This window comes from Nothoprocta perdicaria, unplaced genomic scaffold, assembly GCF_003342845.1.
Source record: "Nothoprocta perdicaria isolate Ctin4 unplaced genomic scaffold, notPer1 scaffold_146, whole genome shotgun sequence".
NCBI classification, from domain to species: domain Eukaryota; kingdom Metazoa; phylum Chordata; class Aves; order Tinamiformes; family Tinamidae; genus Nothoprocta; species Nothoprocta perdicaria.
In genome coordinates this window covers 939,073-958,303 of record NW_020454605.1, presented here as the reverse complement: position 1 = coordinate 958,303, position 19,231 = coordinate 939,073, and the positions used below count along the sequence as shown (strand labels likewise).

General features: G+C 43.0%; 1 protein-coding gene across 2 annotated transcripts in view; it reads right to left on the bottom strand.

Moving 5' to 3' along the window:
- NARS2 (asparaginyl-tRNA synthetase 2, mitochondrial) overlaps nucleotides 1-19,231 on the bottom strand; it is a 51,831-nt gene that overhangs the window by 17,087 nt on the left and 15,513 nt on the right. For both annotated transcript variants that reach the window (XR_003248560.1, XM_026034533.1), the window contains 2 exons: nucleotides 17,162-17,262; nucleotides 3,229-3,361 (listed from right to left, as the gene is read on the bottom strand). Coding sequence is in view for 1 of the 2 variants with exons in the window: in XM_026034533.1 (XP_025890318.1) it covers nucleotides 3,229-3,361; nucleotides 17,162-17,262 (234 nt within the window). In the remaining variant the exon portion in view is untranslated. The remainder of the gene's footprint in view (nucleotides 1-3,228; nucleotides 3,362-17,161; nucleotides 17,263-19,231) is intronic.

Genomic DNA, 19,231 nt, shown 5'->3' with positions numbered 1-19,231 from the left:
CTGAATGCTGCTGCAAAACCATTACCTTTGAAAATACGTTTAGGATTCAAGTGGAATACTTCTTTTCTACAAAGAAAGGATTTGCTGGTGAAACAGAAGCCATTTGTTTGCAAGGGTTAACCTCTTTGCATCTGTTAAAAGTAAACTGAAGCTTTTAACCTATCAGCACACCTGGAATACAGCTAAAAATAGTATTAAGGTTCTATAATAATAATGCTATAGTATTATTACTAAAAATAGCAATAAAATCAAATATTAAGTATTAAGACAATCACTTCAAATGGGAATTGAAATGACACTGAGAAGATAAAGGCAAAGTATTACAAGGCAAAGTATTCTGGAAACAAACCACACCATAGCTGAGGTCCCTGCCCCCCCAAATCACTGCTCCCGTTTAATACGTTTCAGGCCTGAATTCCCTCTGTAAAAAGGGGATAACAATGTTCTGTGTTCTGTAACGACAGCACTTTTGCCCTTACAGAAAAGTTCAAGCAATGTGTGTTCTACTGTAGCCTCCTAGTATGTACCTAGAGAGACAGTGGTGCTAGGACGTGGTTCTTTTATGTAGGACTAACATAATGCATAAACTTCAAAAAGTGCCCAAGGCAAAGTTTCCTTCTGGCATTTCCTAAATTTTCAGCATAAATAATGTTCCTTTACTATGGTTTTGCATGTGCACTTGATGCCATACAGTAATGACTGCATCGCATGGCCTCCATCAGACCCCATTAGCATTATGAGTGAATTGGGATCGTTAAATCCTCTGCGCTGCCAAGAAGGCTGAAAGGAGAACTGTAAGATAATGACTTGCAGATATGCTATGTGACAAAGCACTGAAGAGAGCCAGCGTGACAGCAAGCTTCTCAGAGGACAGATGAGCCTGGAGAGCTGGGATTTCCAGCTCAGATAGCAGAGGGAGATGCTCTACGGAGCCCAAACTCTGCCATACAAGTTGCACCCCTTCTTTCCTAACCTGACATTCTCCTAATTGCTTTTGTTTCTCCATGAGTTTGGGGAAGAGGTCACAAGGACTCCTCCTTATACACCTTATTTAATGAAGTAGTAATATCACCTATCACATTTGGCATGGAGTACTGTGCCGAACGCACTGAACATGATGCGACTTTCCACAGAAAGCATTTTGCAACCAGTATTGTGAGAATTTAAGCTTCTCTGCAGCATTTAAATACATTTTGGCACAGCACCTCTATTTAGACTACAGAATCAAGGCACATGAGACTTCCTAAGAACTGGGTTACCAATTTAGGAACAACCGAACATTTCTGTTTGCAATTAAAGTAGGAAAAAGAGGCCATCACTCTCAGAATCCTTAATGCTTGACTATATTTAACTTTATTATTGATCTTTTTTGTGTTATTCTGTAAAGAAAGCTGTGTTACTTTTGGAACTGGTGAGAGAAAGATCTCAAGACTCAAATGGTAACAAGCAAACGCTTCAAGATGTTTCTGAAGAAGCTGAGCATTCCCAGCACGCTAACTTGCTGAAGCTGGAGGTATTCACTCCAACTGCCGAACACAAGATTTAAGAATAAGTTAAAACATTAAACAATCCAGCTCTTTATACAAGGACAAAGTTCAGATACTAACTCTGGCCAATAGCCTCCAAGGCTTTTAACTGGGTATTTTGTACCAAACAAAGAACTCGCAGATGACAACAAACAGGCAAACAGCCCAACATGCAGATACTTGAGAGAACACTAAATTTAGGTCAGTTATGTGGGGAAAAAGAAACTCAACATAGGATTTAGAACAGCTGTCAGATTTTTTTTTATTTTTTTTAGTGGACTGTAGATTGCCCAATGATTTAAAATTAAACAAAACAGGAACTCTAGTTCTCTAAGTGAGAACATCACAGAAGTAAGCATGTTGCAATGTAGACTTGCGATGCAAAACTGCAATTCTTGGACTTTCTGTTATAGGAAAGGGATGCCTGTCAAGGACTTCGGGTTGGGGGAAGAAGAAAGAAGAGCCTAAGACTGAAACTTCACAGAATATTTAGCAACAGTAAAAATAAAAATGCAACAAAGGCCCTCTGCTTTCCACAACAATTTTCACATCTAGTTCTCTGAATCCTTTGCACCAACTGGCTATACGTTACAAGCCAAAAAGTTAGGATTCTCAGTAAAAGAGTACAGAGAAGTTTATGCTGTGTCTAAGGGCTCCAATATCTCTTAATGGAAAGCCCTGCTTATCATGGTGGATAAAAGTAGTGGAGCTTACGCTTAGCTCCTGATTGCTTAGAGGAACAGGGGCTCAGGAAGTTACAGCACAGATCATGCCATTTGTATAAGTTCAACACAAAAGTGTTCTTGAGAAAAGGAGAGAGAAAATAAAGATCGGGATATTATTAATAATGGAGAGGGAATTCCAGCAGCTCAGCCCACACAGCTCAATGTCTTGCAAATGTCCAAAAAATAAGTACAGAGCATCACTGTCACATAAGAGATGGGATGTATCAGTTTTGGTGTTGGGCTGTGCCAAGCAAGCTACTCTGATTCTGCAGGTTGCATATGATTCAGGCTGCAGAAACTATCTCCTGATGGAGAGTTATACTTGTGTGGTCAGTGTATTTTGTCTTCTTTATAAGATATTTCTGTAACAGTCCTCCAAAGAACTTACCTGATAACAGAGAGCACATGTGATGTTTACTCACAAGGCCTAGCGGCCACAAGCTGAGCCTAGTAAGACACATTAGCTTCTATCATGTGGTTAACCTGCAACCAGGAGGTCAATCCTGGATAATCAAGAGCTGACTGGAAGCATTTTAGTCTTCTATTTGAGTCATGGTGAGAAGTGCCTGCCAGGAACTGCTGGTTCTACTTTAGGTTTCAAAACAGATATGAAGGAACCCTTTCCAGAGCACTGTGATGAACCCATTGCACAAACACTACTCACATTTACTGGAAAGGTGCTGAAGGTTTTGAAGAGGAGAGCATCACGTCTTAGCACAATGTACCATGCATGTTTACATATCTCCTAGCAAGGGTATAGAGGAATTCAGACTGTGGCAGTGTTCAGCCCTCCCTCCCAAGTCCCCTCTTCCAAGGCTTCTGTTCTGAACCTTGGTTCTTTGGAAGTCCCTGTGTCACCAGCCAGGATAACCAGGATCAACACAAGGTAAGAGAGACTGCAGCCTTTGTTGCGGGCAGGGAGCACAGCTAAGGGAAGAAGACTCTTTTAATGATGGTTCTATCTTGGAGATACCCACCTGTGTGATGTCCTGAAGGCTTTCAGTAAAGGATAATTCAGCCTCTACCATATAAAACTCTGCCAGATGCCTGCGACTCTGGGAGTTTTCAGCTCGAAATGTTGGGCCAAAGGTGAACACATGGGTGAAGGCCCTGCAAGGCGACAAGAAACAGGTTGGTCAAACCACTCTGTCAGACCCAGCACACAAATGAGTCCCCTGTACTATAACCCCCATCAACAAATTCACTTTTCGCTAGAAATGCTCATATTTCATTTAATTTCTGACCAGTTTAATGTCACTGCTGTGTTTACTAACACTGTTATCATTGGGGTGAGGAGCCACTCAACACCCTCCCTGTTTAAGTGAGGTCGCACAGGCTTTGCTCATCTTTCACTGAGCATCTTTTATGTATGGAACACTTTCTGTGAAAATCTGGAAATAAAAATTAGTAATCTGCAGAAGTGGAGGAGCACTGGGATGTCATATACAAGTCAGGACAGCCAGACATGCCCTGTCCACGTCACATTTGTTTAGCTGCAGATTGATAGGTGCTGTGATAACCCTACAGCCTGAGAAGGCCAAAAAGGTGCCACAACTGGTACTGCTGGACTCATACTAGCACTGATGGCAAAGTCTAGGATGGATGTATGGCAGGATGGAGGCATGGAGTACGGCCTGCAGTCCCCCTCTAGTGGCAAGACCTAATTTCATTGCTGCAAGTGTCTGTGCTAATGAACTTGTGTCTTTCCACACAGCTGAAGAGGCTCCAAATAAATGGGTCCCTATTACAGAGAAACTATTTGGGATGGCATCTTATGTAGAAACAACCAATGCACTTCCTAATGTGAAACTATTTTTCCAGCAACCTTATGGGGAGTGTGCTTAAACACATTCTCCTGCACTCGTTTCAAGGAGGCTTTAAGAACCTTTTCAATTCCCCACTTTTTTCACAAAAATCCCTCTCAGGAAACAGCAGCTACCTTTAAAGTTTCACTTCTACCGTGTTGAAGTTGCACCCTCTGCAAAACATTTGATATTGCAAGTGCAAAGCTCCTGGATATCCCAGTGCCAGGGAGCACTTCCAGAGCAGATGCCGTGGTAGCTGCATCTCCTCCTGCTCTGCAGGGAAGGAAAACCCATGGAGCACCTCGGAAAAGCCATGGACTGGGCAGCTGCTCCCTTCAGCCCATCTCAACCTGCCATTATTTGTAGCAGTAGGCAGCATGCATGAGAAAAAGCACCCGATGGAGATTAAGCTCAGCTTAATACTCAGACAAGGACATGAGCAAACTGCTGGCATTGTCACTTAACTTGCATCTTGTAATCCTGCAACTGAAAAGGGAAGTTTGCTGGAAGTTTGTGCACAGAGTAGTTCTGCTGCCAACAGTTCTGTTTATCCTTCATTCTTTATGGACGCATTCGTGCTGCCAATAAAGGAACACGCATGCTCTGGTTCATCACCTCTTCCTTAATGTCACAGGACTGCTCAGGTTTATGAGCTAAGAGGCTGCAAGTTCATTCTCCTTGAGCTGCTGGCAGTAAAAACACTAAAAGAAAGTTCTACCAGGAATAGGCAGCTGTAGGTATCTTCTCCCCACCAGCTGTTTTCCTTGTTCTCACAATCACACCTTCTCTCTTGAGTTTCAGGGCCCTTTGCTCCTGCACCGAGCACCCTCTCACACACGATCCCAGCACCTTTGGTGTCAACCTCTGCTGCATATTTGCTGGATTTTGCAGCAAACTCTTTTCATCAAGCAGCATTTGGGCACGTATCTTCTCCCTGTGCTGCCTCTGTGGCTTGGTGGGATGTCCCTGCAAACTCATGCTGTCATTTGATCACCCTCCTTTGAACTGTCCTTTGCTATAGCGTCTATAAAAACCTCAGCAATGTTTAGATAACTGATGTACCAGCACTACTGCTCACTACACAGGTCAGTATTATCTCATTAGATCCTCGTGCTCCCCCATCTGCAGCCATCTGCCGTCTCGGGTTATGGAGAAATTCATGTTCTTCCTCATAAGGTCTTTTTGTTATTTTTTTTCATGCTTTTACAGCACCTGGCACAACAGGGTCTTGGATCCAAAGCTCAACTGCTATAGCAATACAAACAAAAAATATGAAACAATGAGTCACTCAACTAAAATTGTTTAATGTTTAAAGCAGAACTCGTCAAAAACCTCTTTGCCATGGGGCACTTCAGAGGACAGAAAGGTTGGGCTGCAGTAGCAAAGAGGAGGTACAGGCCCTCCTGACAGCTGTGGTAGGGTTTTAGTCTCTTTCTAAAATATTTCAGTTTGGGGCTCTTGGGTTAAAGAGCAAATTTCCCCCAAATAAATCTGTTTTGTTGGAAGTTCACTTTGTGGCTAGAGCAGAACTGGAGAGAAAACACAAATAATTCTGCAGAGCTTGCAAATGCAGCAGCGCACACCAGAACTGACCGCTTTGATGTGCTGGTTTCTGACTTCTCCCTGACACGGAGAGAAGTCTCAGAATGACAGAATGACTGAGGTTGGAAGGGATCTCTAGAGATCATCTAGCTCAACCCCCTGCTCCAGCAGGGACACCCAGAACATGTGGCACTGGGAGGCATCCAGGCGGGTTTTGAAGACCTCCAGAGAAGGAGACTCCACAACCTCCCCGGGCAGCCTGTTCCAGGGCTCTGTCACACTCACAGTTTCAAAAAGCAACACCCAAAACTGACGTGTGCCACCAGCTGGCGGGCAGGAGGGTCCCTCCCACACAGCAGCAGTCTGGCTTCAGCAAGGCATGTGTTTCAATGTCTGTCCAGGCACAGGCCCTTGCACTTCAGTAAATGCAAGATACTGCGGCAGATTACGCAGTCACCAGCTGCTGTGACCCCTTTGAACTGCTCTTATTCCCTACTGAATGTCAGCCTAGGCAGGATGTCTAGGTACTTATCTTCCAAGGGGCTCAGTGGCAGCAGGATATCTAAAAAAATTAAGATATCTAAAAAAAAAGAAAGCTAAAACAACATATCTGTTCTTCCAGCGCAGCAAATGTGGTCAAGCATTTCACCGTCACAGCTGTATTTTGTTCTGCAAGAATAGAATTTTGTTCTGCAAGAATAAAGCTGCTCTCTGGCAGAGATGGACCTTTTGGGGAGGAAAGGCAGAAAAGTTCCGATTTTGGAGTCTTCTCTCATTTGCAGACAGGCAGCCATAGCCAATTTTCTCTAGCAGATATACTGGGCACCATGTACAAGGTGCAGCAGGGATGAGGGTTTTGTAACAGCATGTAAGGAACTAGGCTGCTTATCCCTTGAAGGAGGAAGAGGAGAAAAGAAAAGGGGTGGAGAAACCGCCCCCCTCGTGTAGGTCAAAGGGAGAACTGAATGAAAACCCTCAATTCTCAAGCTGATTTTAAAGAAAAAAGAAAGCCACAGATTCATCAGAGCTGTGGGCCCCGACAGAGGGAAACCAGCCAGACATCACCCTGGCAAAGTGATCAAAGGAGGGCAGCAAATGCAAGTCCTCTGTTAATGGTAACGCAGCCCTGATCAGAGGCTTTGATATCATCGAGGAACACAGTAAAGACACTTATAGCCAATGTTATCTACTCTATGCCTGAGCAATTATTTTTCATTCAGGCATTCACACAGTGTTTACTGTACTCTGACATTCAAGGCATTAAACAAACGCATGTTAGACAAGTCTGACCTTTATTTGCGCTTCATCTGCTATTAAAAAATGTATCTGGGATTTGATACACTGCTGCATCATACTGAGTATTTTCTATTATATTGGAAAACAGAGTGATCAGAGCTGAATCTGCTACAATTTCATGGTTGTGAGGGCAAAACCAGCCACTTTTTTTCTGTGTGCATTCAGCACCTAGCACAATGGCTCCATTAGTCGAGGGCTGTGACTCCTATGCTCTGTGATGCTAATAATTAATCATTTATATTCCCAGACCTCTGTAAGGCTTCCAGCATTTAAAAATAACTTGAAAATGCTGGCTTAGGCTCCAAAAGTGCCTTGGTCAGTTGGGTTGTGGGCACTTGAGAGCATTTCAAAAATCCACTCATCTCCAACCAAAGCACACATATAGGAGGAGGAAACAAATACATCAGATGAGCTTTTTCTTAGTCATTACAGCAGCAACGCTGGCCCCATTGTCCTTGCATGCGTTACCAAAGAACACAAGAGAGGCTTTGAAATGAGCCCCTTTGCAGTCACCTCCTGTGATCCGAGATCTGGACAGCAAGCCCAAGTGCACTTCTATGTAATTCACCAGCAGTGCCGGGGTTGAGAGCAGAGGGAGGCACAAGAGACGTTTCACGTGGCCTTTCTGAGACCGCATTTCGCTCTATCCGGTTCCCTGGGGAAGAACTTGACGACCGAAGGTGGAGGCCAATGTAACATTCCCAGCACGGACACGCAGAGACACTGCAACAACTAAGCTGCTGGATGCCAAGCTTGCCTGCCCCAACCCAGCTTAGTCACCTTCTAGGAACAGGCCTGGAGAATCCCTCGGGAACAGACAGGAGGGCTCGCACGCTCTGCTGGAACACGGCCATCCTCTGACCCGAAAGCAAACGCCGCTGGTCCAGGCTCACTCTTAAGCTGCATTTGTGGTCTCTATCCTAAGGAGAGCCAGGAAAGGAGGAAAGCTCTCCTTTTTCACCTTTATTTTGCAGTCTGCTAGAACACTCTTCAAAACCAATTACCCTTCCCCTTTGAGAAAAAAGTCTCATTCCATTCAAACTCACTAACAATTAATTATGAAGACGGAGATAGAAACCAATGGAGAAGTATAAAGTATCTCCACCCAAAGCTGCTCAGGATCACCCTTTTAATTAAACCCACACAATACTTGCAGGCCTCGGTGTCTCTGCCTTCCTGGCGATTTTTACCCTGCAATTGCAATATAATTAATTGTGCTGATGGTTCCCAAGCCAGGGCAAGGACTGCACTCTCATTCTGCAAGCCAGGACTCCAAGCCACTACCAGGGATAATAAAGACTCATTTGTGATGTTGAACCACGGGGATATAACCCCGAACAAGGCTATTAATCAAGAAGATGCAATTCCTGCCTAGTCAGCCTATAGCAAGGTCACACAAAACACTCCCAACACAGCTGGGCACAGAGGCCACTAGATGTGAGTCAGGGCTGAGCACTAAACCACATACATAAGCGCAGCTTTTTGGCATAACCGCAGCTCTATGAGCTCATTCTCATCCCCAAATGCCAAAGGTGTCTGCACGAACACAACAGGAGTGACTGCTCTGAAGCTGTCTGCAGCGAGAAGTTAAGTTGGTAGGAGATTTGTGCCAAGATGGGGCCAGTTCTTATCTCTGGTCACCCCACATGAGTCCAGCATGTGACTCTTCAACACAACCTGTTCCCTCTCACGGTCATTCACCAGCACCCACACACTTGAGAAGTGAGATCAAAAGAAAACCTAGAGACAATGGTAACAAATTCAAAAGCAAAGCAATGCAGGAGATTAGCCGAGGAGGAAGCGAGGAGAACAAAATGATCCTAAATGAGGAGTTTAACTTCGCTTTTCCCTTGGGAAGAAATTACTATAAGGCATCTTATTTAATTCTGCTCTGTTCTGAAATGACCAGGTTTATTCTGCAGGTCTTCAGGAGGTCCTGTCTGCTCCATGCATGGAGCTTGAAGACTTTGCTCCAAGGTCAGGAGCTGAGACATCACCAGCTTCCCCACCTGCTGTGGTGAGGAACAATTGCATTCCAGGGATGCCAAAATCCATGTCTTAAAAGATGCTCTGGTCTGACACAAGAAACCACCTGCACACAGAGAACACACTCCAAGCTACTGATCGAACCAGGGCCCAGTTTCTGGAGGAGACAGAAGCCCAGACAGAAGAAGTATCTGTAGAAAAGATACTGCAGGTGAAATATGGCCATTCAGGGATTTGGAAAAGATGAAAAACATTTTAATTCCTGAAAATGGGCAAACTGTGCTAAAATGAAACCTCAGAGTTAGATGAAACACTTGTTTTTCTGAAAATATATTTCAGGTTTCTTCTGCATAAGAAGAGTATTACCATTCAAATTACTTGAATAGCTTGGATTTTGCACATTGAAAATATTCTTGCTTCTATTGAAAAGAGGAAAAAATAGGGAGATGGACTGAATTTTATCCATGAAAAATAAAAAAATAAAAACAGAAAAGAATTTTAGAAGATTTGTCCCAAAAGAGTCTACTTCCATCCACCCTCTGAGAAAAGACAGCTGTGAAATGCTGCCTCGCAGCAGTCCTGGGCTCTGTGAGGTTTAGGTCTGGGTGGTGGTGCTGAATGTTAAAGTTTAAATCCTTGGTGCGACGAGATGTGACTCCACTTCCTTCTGCAGACAGTCAAAAATAAATACATAAATAATAACAATAAAAAAACCCCAAAGCTCGCTAAGTTCCCAGACAGAGAGGAGGAAGTGCCAAACTTCCACCCTTGCCAGACAGCTGACGTGAGAGAGCCGCTGTGCTCTGAGCTGCTTTTCCCACCCCTGTGTCTCCTGCAAGGGCTCCCTAAGGACTAACACAGAGGATGGGATGAGTCTCCCCAGGTAACCCACGCTCGCTTGCTAAAACTCTGCCTAAACAATTAAGCAGTAGCAATGTGATCCATATTCCATAACTACTTGGCAAAACACTCCATGTTTTGTTTATTAAGCCCCCAAACACTCCTAAGTGTTATACATTAGTGTAAGGATGGCAGGAGAATGGGGAAAACGCAAAGAAACTGGGTTAACATTCCAGCTTCTCCTCCAGGCTCAAAGATCTAATCGGCTTCATGCAACTCTGTTGCACTTTCTTCTCAGCAGAGTCCCATCTTGTCCTCGTTTTGACATTATTAGTTCTAAGTGAAGTCAATAAAACTACAGATTAGCAAGGGCAGCTCAAACTGGGGTGATGAGAGTCACTTCAGTAGTGAGTGTTTATTCAAATAGCCATTTCCCATGTGCCAGCTAACAGGGACCTTCCACAAAGGAGGGATACAAAATGTTTCAAAGATTAAAATACAACAGGGAGCAAAGATCTGTTTCAAAACTTAATCTTCACAGGGACTCCTACATTATGCCATAAACATATACTGGCAGAAATGGGGGGAGAAAAGCAGTTATGTTAATTCTTTTTTCTTTTAGAGTGAAAAAAGAACTTGTTTTCTCCACAAACTGCATTTTAACAGCTCTAAAGTGTTCTTGTTCGTCCCCCTCCTTTTTTTTTTCTTTAATAAAGTCAATTATCAGACAGACATTGGCTATACCAGTTATGCAAACATGAAATCCCAGCCAGAAATGACATGTATAGGTGCACTAATGTATAGAGGAAGTCAAGGTTCAGGATGCATTTCAAAGTTTTCCTTGTAACTCTGAAATCTCCAGAACCTCAATTTACAGGGTAAAATAAATTTACAGAGAAAGTAAATTGACAGAATTATAGAATGCTTAAGGTTGGAAGGGACCTCAGAGCTCATGTAGTCCAACCCCCCTGCTCACGCAGGGTCACCTAGAGCACATAGCACAGGGCTGCGTCCAAGCGGGTTTTAAGGATCTCCAAAGAAGGAGACTCCACAACCTCTCTGGGCAGCCTGTTCCAGGGCTCTGGCACCCTCACTGTTAAGAAATGTTTCCTTAAGTTCCTGTGGAACTTTTGGTGTCTCAGCTTGTGGCCATTTCCTCTAGTCCTATCCCTGCCCACCACTGAAAAGAGACCGGCCCCCTCCTCCTCACTGCCTCCCTTGAGGTATTTATACACGCTGATCAGGTCCCCCCTCAGCCTCCTCTTCTCCAGGCTGAACAGGCCCAGCTCCCTCAGCCTTTGCTCATAGGGCAGATGTTCCAGGTCCCTGATCATCCTGGTAGCCCTGCGCTGGACTCTCTCCAGCAGCTCCACATCCCTCTTGTCCTGGGGAGCCCAGAACTGGACACAGTCTCCAGATGTGGCCTCACCAGGGCTCTGTAGAGTGGGACGATCACCTCTCTCAACCTGTTGGAGACACTCTTCTTAATGCACCCCAGAAATTACTGTGCTAAACACACACAAAAAAGTATTAAAAGATCTATTAAGGGCAAGAAGTTCCTCCTATAACATGTATCCATATTATATTTTGTGTGCAACAACTAAGCCTTCAAACAGATCCAAAACTATTTTTATCGTGTCTGTAAACTTGTTTTGGGGAAAGCTGTGGAAGCAAACAGGGAACTGCCCTAATGTCCCACGCTGCAGCCAGCTCCTGGGGCACTTGCAAAGATCTCCCAGCTAAAAAGAGATCTCCAAGATCAGCCATCTCCAAGTACTCGTTGCTAAACTACAGGGAGTCTCGCGACCCTCCTTCCCTCTCGTAAGGGAAATTTTGGCTCCCCCATCCCAAAAAAGTGGAGAGGACCAACAGCACATTAAGAGAGTAAAGCTTTGGCCAGCCAAGCCTCCCTAGGCTCAGGCTCCTGCCTCCAAACCTGGTGTATCTGCTTGCCAGTAACACAAAGTCATTAGCAATCACTGCAGCAATCACGAGCCAGACTGAAGCATGCAGTAATTGATTAAAAACAGACATGCCATGGTTGCTTTTTATAGCTCCAATTAAGTGCCAGTCTAATTAATGGAAGCTAGTGTGCTAATTATAAGTCTGCGTTGTGAGTCATGCGCAAACAAACGCTGTGCAAGGAATGTCAGAGATTTTTTTAAGGAATCCAAGATAAATATTTACACTTGTATTTGTCAATTCTTAGCAACAGGAACACTATAGAACTGGACATCATTTCTGCAGCTGCATTCAAAAATACTTAAAATTGTACAACGTAGAGCAAACATTTGCTTGAAGACAATGCAATTTGTTTCATTGCGAACAAGTCATTTTGCAATCAAATTTTCAAGGTGGTATTTTCCAGACTCCTGAAAACAATTTCTTTTTTAATGGAGATAGGCCTCAAATGCATTTATTTTCAATTCTGCTTTACCTTCTTGCACATCATACCAAAATAACTCTCTCCCTTTCTTCTGTCCTTCAAAGAGCAGTGAAATACCAGCATTTTTGAATGAGATCAGTGTCATTTAAGAATATTCTGAAATTAACATGAATATTGGTGCTTTCAGTTCTCTGCAAACTCAGACACAGCTCAAGTGGTTTGGCTGAGTCATGCTTTTCAGAGCCTCTCTGCAAACAAAAGAGCCAGTTGTAGAATAGCAGAAAATCTCTAGAATGGGCAGCACAGCAGAGAAATCCATGACAGCTGAGAAACCAGATGGATTGTGCTTAAGAAGATGGGAGTAAGATTAATTATGTTTCAACTACATCAAGCTAGACATTTACAGTGTGAGAGGCTGAGATTTCAGTTTAGATAGAAAATTGCAGGTCCTGGGGAAAGCCAGTGAACTGAGAGCAAACTAAGGAGAGAATTCATGAAGACACTTTTGTGGATGAAATTGGTGAAGAGGCAAATGAGAATGAAGCCGAGAATGAAGTTAGTATTACAGAATAATTCAGACTGGAAGGGACCTTGGGAGGTCTCTAATCCAGTCTCCTGCTCCAAGCACGGTCAGCAGTGAGATCACATGAGGTTACTCAGGGCTTTATCCAGCTGCATGTTGGAAATCTTCAAAGGAGACCTCACTATCTCAGCAACCTGCTCCAATGCTCAGCTGTCCTCTGGTGATTTTTTTTTTTTTTTCCGCATATCCACTCAGAATCTCTGTTTCAATTTATGCTCCTTGTCTCTTGTCCTCTGCCTCTTACTACTGTGGAGAGCCATGGTCAGTCTTCTTGATAACCTTGCAGATATTAGACGGCTGCTATTAAGTTGTGCCTCAGCCTTTCTCCCATTTGAGGAAACAATTCAAGAGAAACAATTCAAGAGAAAACAAAATGGACAAGAGAAGATAAACTTTCTGAGGGACTGATAAGAGATAAGCAGAGCTAGAGCAGGCAAGGAAGGAGAAGAATTTATTCTGAGGCTTGAGGTGTTACACGCCACAGCTTTTAGAAAGAGGAGTTTCAGTCAAGCTCATGGCAGCTTCATTGCAGAACAAACAGTGCTTGGCATGAAAAAAAATGAGGAAAAAAAGTCACGGCAATGTTTTGTATTAGCCCCATAGCTGAAAGGTCAAATACAGGTGGAGCTTGTGGGAAGTGAAGCCAATGAGCTGTGCTTGTTGGCAACATTCATTTTTGGCCAAGAAGAAGGTGCCTCTGAATCATGAGCAGCTGTCACAGCCCCTCCAGCTGAGTTCAGGTCCCCAAAGGGGCCCTTATCCCCACAGGAAGGTCATCGGATGGAAAAACCCCAGAAGCACTGGGGACTTCGCAGCAAATTAACAACATTTAAAACCTATTATCAGGTTGCACACAGTCCCACAAACTTCTACCCCTTACTGACTTATCTGGGCTTTAGAAGACTGAAATGAAGAGCTTTATTACTGAATAGAGACCTTTCTGGAGACCTTAAACAGCATGGAGATTTACAGCAGCTGACAATGATTCAGACACTCAGAGCAGCCAACCGAGATGCCGTCACCTCAGAGATGAACGACGATGAAATAAGATGTGCCAACTAGGCCATTCGTGTCATACTGAGACACAGGACGAACTTCTCTGACCTTGCCTTCAATAACAGGTATACAGATCACAGTAGATGGTCAATAACTGCAGGAACAACCCTCTTCCCATTTTTCAATGCAAAGAAAAAGGATGGGAACTCTTAATCCATAAAAGGCTACTTCTTTTATTAGAAATAGCACCAAACAGCCCTGCCATGAAATACAGCCTTCAGTTCTGGCCAACGCACAGATACTCAGACACAATAGCAACAGTAACGCCCTGTGGACTGTAAATGAACTCTCAGCAGGAAAAACAGAACATTTGGGTCCAGACAGATCTGTTAAGTCTACCTCAGACCTCCCCTGCCCACACTTTTCCAACTACAGCATGGAATCTGATCACGAGCTCTCTAAACTAAAAGCCAACTCCAAGCAGACATGACTGTCTACCTAGTTTTCTTTCCATCCTCCCATTAGATAAACAATGAATATAATTTATAAGGGCATAAAAGGGCATATAAGTATAAGGAGCAATGGATATAAGTTGAAACATAGGAAATTCCATCTGAATGTGAGGAAGACCTTCTCTGCTGTGAGGGTGACAGAGCCCTGGAACAGGCTGCCCAGGGAGGTTGTGGAGTCTCCTTCGCCGGAGGTCTTCAAAACCCACGTGGATGTCACCCTGTGCCACATGCTCCAAGTGTCCCTGCTGGAGCAGGGAGTTGGACTAGATGATCTCTAAAGGTCCCTTCCAACCTTAAACATTCTGTGATTCTGTGAAACCTCTGAATAAATTCCTCTCTGTCTCTAAGTAGTCTTTTCCATCACTGGTTTCTAACAGACTTCTGTGGGAAGACTTCTCCTGTGGGGACTTCTGTCTCTGAACTCCCACTTCCTGCAGCAAGTGACAGTCAGATTTGGACCCAGGCTCGACGCGGAAGGGTCTCACAAGCACTTTTTACCTTGGTTTCTACCCAAGTTCTCAGGAAGCAGTTGCTTAAGAAAGCCTTGGAAATGCAGCAAGTTTTAAGTTAAAAGGATTTTTTGAAGAATAGTTGTTTTGCTGGACATGAAATATTTAATCTGGCTAAAGCAGAAGGGAGAGGAAAGGTTAATTTCACATGATCAAATTCAAAATATGGCTTGTATTTTGGTGGTTTCATTTTCTGAGAAGACCAGAACTCTTCCATTTTTACCTAAGTATTACATACTTACATTACCTGATCACGCAGGAGTTCCATTCAAAGGCTAAAACCCAAATTGCCAGGCACTGTACAGAGAACCACAAATAAATCCCTTGCAGAATCTAAAGGGTTATTACCTTAATACAACTTAAACACATCACTATGGTGCTTCTGCATCCAGAAGAACTCTCAATTGATCTATTTTTGAAGCCTGAAGCAATTCAAAAGCACTTCAGCTGTAGGTCTCAAAAACTTCTTGTGCTTAAATATAATAAAAAAAAGGAGCAGGTTCACAGAATGGCTAGGCCCTCCTGTGGATTAACATAGCTTATCTAAATTTAGATGGCACTGGATCCACACAAAATGCCTGGAAGAACAACATGTTTCTATAAAATAGGAGAATGAAGATGTAATACAGTGTACTGCATACTGAAGAGCATTGCTTTTTTATCCATTTTGTGAGAACAGGATGCACCTGTGTGGTATTGCTGGCAGAATATTTAGTGGCCAGGTCCTGCATATACCCAGTTTCGGCTTCCCCTCATTCCCAGAGCAGGCTGCGTACAGTTTAATGAGGGCAGACTGATGTACCAGAGTGAGACTGTATTTCAAGTCTAATCATTACAACCTATACTTTTTCTTTGGACTTACTTGATTGCAGAATTACATCCTTCAGTAAAGGTCTGAATGTCAATTAAGTCTTACACACACAACACAGGCCATGCCGTCTTCCCAGAGGGATGTAAAAACTCCGTCATCCCTCCAGCTTAACAAACCTTTTGCTCATTAACTTCTCCCAGCTAATGTCTGAGACATGGCAGCCTTTGGCTGCCAAGTGATCTGCGCTGCTGTCATAGCTGCCAGGGCACCACATGAACGTATGTCAAAAACATCCTGTCCATCAAGAAACATTAGCCTGAGCCATTGAGCTTAGCATGCTCCCAGCTGTCCAAGGCTGTCTAGGTGGGCTCAGAAGAGACATCATCAGTCAGAAAGCACAAGCCAAGCACAAAACAGCTTTCTGTAGAACTTCACATGTTTTGATTTGAAAGTAAAGCTTCTCCTTTGAACTGGGCTACAATTCCACTGTACCTATTTACCAAGAAACAATTAAACTCTCTACAGCAGCGATTAAAGAAAAAGAGCTAAGTATTTATTTTATAGATCTCAACATTGTATTTGAGGCCTGCAACTTCTATTAAGACTATTAGGAATATTCATTAGAGTCCACATGAAAAGGTAGGTCTTCCAAATCTTACCACATTTTCTAAAGCTACCATTTTAACCCTCTGACCTTCAGGGCCTTTAGGCTGGGCAGTAACTAATCACTTCAAAGCGAGGCCTGTGTATCTCGTAGGTGCACAAAGAACCTCCTTTGCAAGTAGCAAATTGACACATGATTTGGGCTACCTGCCCAAAAACTGGTCTCTGATAAGCTTCACCATCAATTCAAGCGATAGACAGCAATTTGGCTCGAGTCTGAGGAGAAGCCAGGCTGCAAGTGCTCTGGAAACTGGGCCTTCAGTTAAAGGCCCATCTGTTTAACGTACTGATTTAATTAACTTATTGTGAAAGACCATTGGAGATGAGGACCAAATCTACTAATCAAAGGGAACTGTGGCTCTGAGACTGTGACATTTTCACCCCTAACTATCTCAGTGAAACATTAACATTAGAGCTTAAGGATAATTTCTCTATTAACATGAACATTAACTATTTGGCTGGGATCACTTCAGTAGCTGGAATGAACAAATCATAAAGTGTAAAAGCCATGAAACAGGAGAAATGAGACCTGACCAAGGAAGAAATACTACAGGAAGACTTGAAGGAGACAAAAGGAAGACTGGAAGGATAGAAGGAGAAGAAAAGAATGTAACAGCTAAGAAAAAGAACTTCTTACTGCGAGATGGTGTATATGAATAAAAATAATAAAAATAATTTACATTTAAGGTATTACAGTTATGGGTAACAGCCATTCCCAGTCATGTGGGCCTTCAGTCCTCATCCCATATTCCCAATCTCTGGCAAGCAGAGCGAGATTCCTAGTATTAAAAGCCAGTTCACAGACCAGAATTCAAAAGAAGTCTGACTTTCCCCTGGCTGCATGGGGCTTTCCCAGCAGTGCTACCCAATTTGTTTTTGACACACACATGACAGATAAGCTATCGATTACCAGTGGGGCAAAATCACCAGTAGAATGATTTTATGACTCGGGATCCAGCTAAAAACCCTCATTTTGCTCACCCTGCCATCACTTCCAAATGGAGCTGGCCAGACACTGTCAGAAAGGCAGGAACATCAAAGAAATGGTTCTTTTCTGCAGATTCCATTGCTTCATTTGATGTCTGTAAAGAAAAAAACCCACACAAGTCAGACTAGAGACTATCAGTATTTGATTAAAGATCAGAGCTCCTGTTTATTTTCCCTTTTCTCCCTCTCCCCTCAAGAAATTCCACAAGATTCTATCCAAACAGCACTGAGAGAGAATCCAACCATGTGGAAAGTCCTAACACAATGTTCCCCATCTTTGCTCAGATGGTCTTAGAGCCTGTTAGCAAACAAATTCAAGAAAAACACATTAAAAAAACCCCACAAGACAAAACACTCCTAGAAACTTCCCTTTCTTGGGGTCCGATGCAACTAATGTGGCTGCACAGTGTAAAGTCTCACAATAAATGGGAAAAGCCACCACTTACATCTCTCTTTTTTTCAGTGACTTATGAGGATACAGGCTGCACGTATCATTACAAGTTGATGAATTGTGACACCCGCCACCAGTGTCACCAGCAAAGCCTGGACTTGCCTGAACAGAGAAGGGATGTGCAGCTGCTTCAGCCATCGCTCAAACTAGTGGGGACTGTAAATTACATACTTGACAATCAGTTGTACCAGTTTAGCTCAGGTAAAATAACTGTTTAAATGAAGGAGCTTTGCAGGGTTTGTCTGTCTGCCCAAAAGGGACAGCAGAGGGGCCATCTGGAAAGCTAAAAGCACTCAGCTCCCCACCACCTCTCACCTCTTGCCTTTGTACGTAGCAAGTCAGGAGCTCTAGATCTTATCCACAGCAAAGAATTGTGTAATTTCCACAATTAAGCATGGACAAACTAAATTAGGAAGAGATGTCGTAGAAAGAGAGGAGTTAAAATGCAAAATAAAATGTCAGGAAGGACATATCCACCATTTTAAAAGAAGGGATGTGGATAAACAGAAGAGGTAGAAGTCTGGCTTTGGTAGGGCGGACTCTAATTCCAGTTCCCCAGGTAGGCAGAGGAAATGCCTGGATCTTCAATTTCCGTATTTTCATTACACACACATATATATGTATATAGCTAAGGGCTCTATCTGGACTTTGGGAGCAGGGAGACAAATCACATACCACGCTTTAAGAAGCACAGACATGACGAAACGAAAGTCCCTCTGGAATGTCTTTTGAGGAACAATTTGCCCAGTAACATGCAGAGGAAAGAAGACAGTGTTATCAAGCCAGTCTCCAAATATAAGTAGCAATTTTTGCCTTTTTCCTACGAAGATCAAGGGGAATGGGGGAGGGAGTAAAGAATTTCTATTATTCGGCAGCTCAAAGCTTCATGCAGCACTGCCTCCAAAATCAATTTCAAGCCCGATGTGAAAGCAGAGGAGTATTTTCCACAAGTCAGGTGCACTGACTTCTAATAAAAACTTTTTCAACCTGTGCTATTTTCCTTTCAGGGGCAAATTTGTTTCCACTGCACACAGACAAACAGCTATCAGAAAATGGAAATGGAATGGAATATCCTCTCAAGATTTCACTGTTTCTCAGTCTTTAAAAAAAAAAAAAAGAACAGAGACAATTTGGAGCTGGAAACATCAAAGCTTACACTATAGGTATTGAACAACAAATGTTGTTTTCTTCTAGTTTTGTGTGTATTTTCTGGGTCACTAAATATTTTAAGTATATAAAAATCTACACATAATGGAAAACTTTGTAAGTTCAGTCCTGAGTGCTAAAAAATGGTCTGAAAATCCTATTAAAGTACTGGTGTATTTGTTTTTTAATGCATACACATGCAACAAAAACACCTCCATGATTAGAACATGAGTCACTTGAATGGAATGTATTTTTAAAAAGCATTAAAAAAAACGCACAAAGATAAATGAGGTTTTGTGTCAGTGTCATCCCTAAGCTTTGGGAGATCTAAATGTTCAGGAGGAAGAAAAGAAAAACCTTAGAATCAGTTTTGAGATTTGAGCAATCTAAATCCACTTCAAAAATGAATACTTCCTTCTGTAGTAAGTTTGAAATATCTGTGTTTTAAAAATAGAGCCCTCAGGAGT